The following is a 5,471-nucleotide window of genomic DNA, read 5'->3' as shown; positions in this document are numbered from 1 at the left end:
ATGGAAAGTAGTCTATTGATTTCTTCAAAAATTTCATTCTTGTATTCTGTACCAAGATCAGTTTTAATTTGGCTTGTTTATCGGGTAAGGGTTCTATGATGACAAATTTAGAGAGCTCATCTTGAATTGTAATGGCATAACGATTTCCGTATTGAGACTTTGTAAACGGTCCTATAGTGTCGATCGATATAGAATCAAAGCATTTAATTGGTGTTTCGGTTTTCATAAGTATTTCCCTGGTATGTTTCGAATGCTTATTATGGGTGCATTTTATACAATTCTTAACGTAAAGTTTGATTGTATTTAACATATTATTCCAATAGTAATTGGAACGTAGTCTTTTATAGAGTCGTGATACTCCTACATGACCTCCAATAGGTGTATCGTGGTAATCTTTGAATAATTTGTTTATAGACTCTTGGTCTGTAATGATTTGAGCTGGCGTATATATGATAATATTTATCTTTCGTAAAATTCTGTTGCAGACCTCCTTAAAGATTTGCACAGTTACTAATTTGAAAATCATGTTGTTGTTTGGAATTGCTAGCTTATTGATTTTCAGAATATTGGCCATATTTTCAATATCTTTAATGCACCGCTCTAATTGCTCAATAGGCATATAATTACAATGAAATTGCGCTAAAGCAAAGACATTTTTCATATTTTTGTTTGTTATTCTTATAATCGCAACGTTGTCTTCATATTCAAATATTAGTTTTGGTAAATTGAACGCGTCCAGATTATTAACAGAATCATAAACACGGAGGTGATCAGTCTCCATAGCATTATTCTTCTGGTAGTTGTCATATTCGGGATTTTTTTTCTTCGTCATGGATCTGGTTTGTACTGGTAAAACCGATAAGTTCTTGAGTTGCTCAGAATCAACCTCAATACGTGATAATGCATCAGGAACTACATTTTCCTTTCCACTAACATGTACAATATCGAAGTTGAACTCCTCTAAGTCTAATCGTAATCTCGTCAGTTTTGAAGATGGATCCTTCATAGAGAAAAGATACACTAGCGGACGATGATCCGTTTTCACGAGAAACCTTCGTCCGTAAAGGTATGACCTAAAGTTCATAATGGCCCAGTGAATAGCTAACAATTCTTGCTCAATTGTAGCTTTTTTCTGTTCGCTTTTTGTGAATGTTCTGCTCGCAAACGCTACGGGGAATTCGAAGTCTCCGTGGAGTTGTGACAAGACTGCGCCACAAGCGATTTTAGAAGCATCAGTGCATAGAATAAAAGATTTGGAATAATCTGGGAACTTGAGTATTTGAGGTTTTAATAAATTTTCTTTGAGAGACTCAAATGCTTTGTTACATTGTTGTGTCCAGTCAAACTTAGCATTTTTCTTTAATAATTCGTTCAAAGGTGCAGCTATTTCTGTAAAATATGGCACAAAACGCCTATAGTAATTGCAGAATGCGACGAACCTACGAACTTTGTCCGCATTCTTGGGTACTGGATAGTTTTCAATAGCCGAATATTTACTTTTGTCAGGCTGAATACCTTCGGCCGATACGTGATGGCCTAAAAAGGTAACATCGGTACAGAAGAAATTGCATTTCGCGGGATTCAGCTTCAGATTGAAACTTTTAAGTTTTTCGAAAACGATTTCCAAATTTTTGAAATGGTGTTCTATTGAGCAACCGATGACTATGATGTCATCAATATACAAAAACGCACATTCCAACGGTAACCCGCTTAGGGCTATCGTCATCATACGCTGAAAGCTGTTTGGGGATATGTTTAACCCAAACGGTAAACGTGTAAATTGGTAGTGTCCGCTATTAGTGGAGAAGGCGGTGTACTGTCTAGAAGAGTTTTCAAGAGGAATCTGATGAAAACCTGACATTAAGTCAAGTGTTGAAAAATATCTCGCTCTACCTAGCTGGTCGAGGATGTCATCGATCCTTGGTATAGGGAATTTGTCAGCGACAATTCTTTTGTTCAATTGCCTGAAATCCACAACAAGTCTCCATTTCTGGTCATTGGTTGTGCATTTCTTTGGCACTAACAAAATTGGTGAATTGTATGGACTTACTGAAAGTTCTATAATTTTGTCTGAAAGCAATTTTCCGACTTGTTTAGAAATTTCCACTCGTTGAGATTCTGGAGTGCGGTAATTCTTAATGTATACCGGACTCGAATCCGATAAATTTATTTTTTGTTCATAAAAATTATTGAATGAAAGTGTATCTGTTTGGAGTGCGAAAATATCGTTATATTTGTTGCACAGTTTTAAAAGTTGTGGTTTATGTTCGGTTGGGATGTTCGTAAAGTTCAATTCTGATTTTAGTTTTTCCTCGCGGTCAACATTATCAACTTGACCTAAAGAACAGATATGGAAATTTTCCAATGGAATTAACGAATTACAAAATTGTTTATTAATTCTTACAGTTTTGTCTGTAGTATTGATTAGTTTAACTATTTGATTCTTACCATTCACAATTGAATTGGCACAAAATATACCTGGTTTAATTTCTTGTGATGGAATTACGAAATCTCCATCAGTCATAACGAGAATTTGTCTGTACACCTCGCATCGAGGTGGCAAAACAAATTCGCCGTTAATATGATCTTCGATTGGAAAGTCGAACTCTTCATCATTGAAACATCCAGATAAAATCCAAGTATCGTAGTTGATTTTGCAATGGAATTTTGTGAGAAAATCTCGGCCAAGAATTCCATCTGTGGCTATTGGAAATTCTTGCTGTACGATTTGAAATTTATGCAATATCTCCGTCCCGGAGTTCAGTTTTATCGACGTTGTGGTGGATCCCAATGTATCGACTGTTTGACTATTAATACCACTAATAGTGCACTTACCGCCGGTATCAACTACCTGGCTCGAGAAAATTTTCCCCATTACTAATTATTGTTTAGACGGTAGACCACAACAGCGTTTTCCATTAATAATTGATAACAATGAATAAACAATAAAATACATTAATACTAAACTCACTCTGCTGCTACCTCCTTGAATGAAACTGCATTGAATTTCCTGCTGCTGGTGGACTTCTGCATATCTGGCACTTCAAATCTGGTGCACACAATTTCACTGCTGCTGGTGGTGACGATTACTGTACGTCGTTCCAATAATTGTTGCACTATAACGATACTGGCACTTCCTCTCACTAGGATTCTTCCTCATTTGGTTTGGCTTCCTTTCTCACGGTGTTTGTCTTCCTTCTGGGCTTGGTTGCTGCTATATCACTCTGGAGCAGATTGTTCTAATTGTCACTATACACTCGTCGTACCGGCGACTCTCGCCACCCGTTCAGCCACGCGGACCGTGTGATCACGATGAAGTTTTAATAATGTTTTTACTAACACGTAGCCTACGGCTACGGCGGCCAACACGCACAATGCTACTGATTGCGCTCCATGCTGCTGGTTTGGGCATTCAACACTATTGGTGGTGATCCCCTCTTCATTGGTGAACCACCCCATCTCACTTCACTGTTTTTGACTTGTTCCGCAGGACATAAACTCGCGATTTTAATTTATCACTTAACTCTTACTTGTCGCATGGCACGGTCAGCCATGTAATAATAAGATGAAGTGTTGCACAGAAAAGGGTTTGCCGTGCTGTACGGACACTAGAATTGAATCACGTTGGTTCAATGGTTCGAATACGAATGTTTTATTTCTCTTCAATTGTTAAGTCGAGACCTATGGAGAATGCTTCTGGTCGGTCGTCGACTTGGGCGACCAGATCAAATTACGCTTACTGGCCAGTGCTTGCGTTCGCAACGGATGTTTATAGAAACCGCAAACAACATTTCGGTGTAAAAGTATTCATACCACACAAGAGAAATTTCCGAAAGAATTCCAGTAGGGATTCCCGAAGGTATTTCAGGAGGAATTCCAGGAGAAATTCTCGAAGGAATTCCAGGAGGAATTCTCGAAGGAACACCAGGAGAAATTCCCGAAGGATTTCCAGGAGGAATCATCGAGGAATTTCCAGAAGGAATCTTCGAAGCATTTCGAAGAGGAACCCTGGAATTCCAGGAGAAATCCCCCAAGGTTTTTTATGTTGAAATCTCGAAGGATTTCCAGGAGGAATCTCCGAAGGATTTCCAGGACGAATCTCCATAAAATTTCAAGGAGGAACCTTCGAGGGATTTCCAGGGGGAATTAAAAAAGGATTTCCAGGAACAATCCCTGAAAGAATTTCAGGCACAAGTCCAGAAGGAAATCGTGGAGAATTTCCTGAAAGAAATCCTTGATGATTTCTTCGAGAAATTCTGGAGGTATGTCTGATTATATTCCTAAAGAAATACTTGAAAGAACTCCTAGATGAATCCTGGTGTTTGGTGGAAGATTCAAATCCTTACACAACTTTCTGATTGAAATTTGTTCTAGCCTGGATGTCTGTTCTCTGTGGTGGAGGGGCCTTTTGGGCCATGGCTACTTAGGTACACCTGGTGACCCGTCGGCATACAGACCTATCTGTCTATTGGACACCGCCGGGAAACTGTTGGAGAGAACCATTCTGTCGAGGCTGACGGTTTACACCAGAGTCATCTATCTGGGCTCTCGGATAACCAGTTTGGCGTCCGGAAGGGTCGATCGACGGTGGCCGGTGTAACCAAAGTGGCCGAAATAGCGGCCCAAAAGAAGCGAACGGGAATCCGCTACTGCGCGGTTGTCATGCTGAACGTGATGCATACGTTCAACAGTGTCAGCAGGGCATTTGAGTGTGCCATGCACCACCTAGGAGTCCCGGATAGCCTATACCGGATACCGGAGAGCTACTTCCAGAATAGGGTGCTAATCTGTGACACCGAGGAAGGTGAAAGGACCTTCCACAACACCGCGAGGGTACCTCTGGGGTCTATCCTGGGCCCGGTACTATGGAACGCGATCTATGAAGGTGTATCGAGGCTCATACTTCCGGCATACCCCTGACCCGCCCTAACTTGTGGTTCAATGGTCGAAATAGGTCGGCACAAAAATGCTAATCTTAAACTCAAATGTTAAATCTGTGCTGTTGTACTCCATTGAAACCTGGTGTATAAGTGTATATCAGTAAAGAACACTCAATGGCTACATGTCTTCATCAATAGATGCCTATGGTAATATAGCTTGTGCGTTCATGGTGATCTCCCCACTCCACCGTAGATGTCAAACAAAGCCGATAGCGACAGCAGTTAGGGGGCAAAAGTGGACATGGAATGCAAAGACAAAATTTACATAAACCTAATATTCGAAATCTCCGCCTTTCAATTTATTCAAAAATAAATAATCTCGCTAGAACTTAGTGTCAACTTTCCTAACATCACTACATGGCACAATTTCATCCTCGCTACCGGTCATGGCTGGGTTGTCATGACCATGCTTCGAACCAGTTTCCACGTTGTCGTTTCTCGACGCCGACGCCGACGAGGGCCGTTTTTCGAACAACTTGTGAATTGTTTCCAGATCGCGTCCTTTTGTTTCGGGCACAACGGCTATCACAA

General features: G+C 40.4%; 1 protein-coding gene across 1 annotated transcript in view; it reads right to left on the bottom strand.

Annotated features, from left to right (window-relative positions):
• Positions 1-5,262: 5,262 nt before the first annotated feature.
• Positions 5,263-5,471, bottom strand: part of LOC134284483 (uncharacterized) — a 2,891-nt gene continuing 2,682 nt past the window's right edge. The window contains exon 3 of the mRNA XM_062843400.1: positions 5,263-5,441. Within this exon, the coding sequence (XP_062699384.1) occupies positions 5,263-5,441 (179 nt within the window). The remainder of the gene's footprint in view (positions 5,442-5,471) is intronic.

Source organism: Aedes albopictus, unplaced genomic scaffold (assembly GCF_035046485.1).
Source record: "Aedes albopictus strain Foshan unplaced genomic scaffold, AalbF5 HiC_scaffold_19, whole genome shotgun sequence".
Taxonomy (NCBI): Eukaryota; Metazoa; Arthropoda; class Insecta; order Diptera; family Culicidae; genus Aedes; species Aedes albopictus.
The sequence above is the reverse complement of the archived record's forward strand: the minus strand, read 5'-3'. Positions and strand labels throughout refer to the sequence as shown.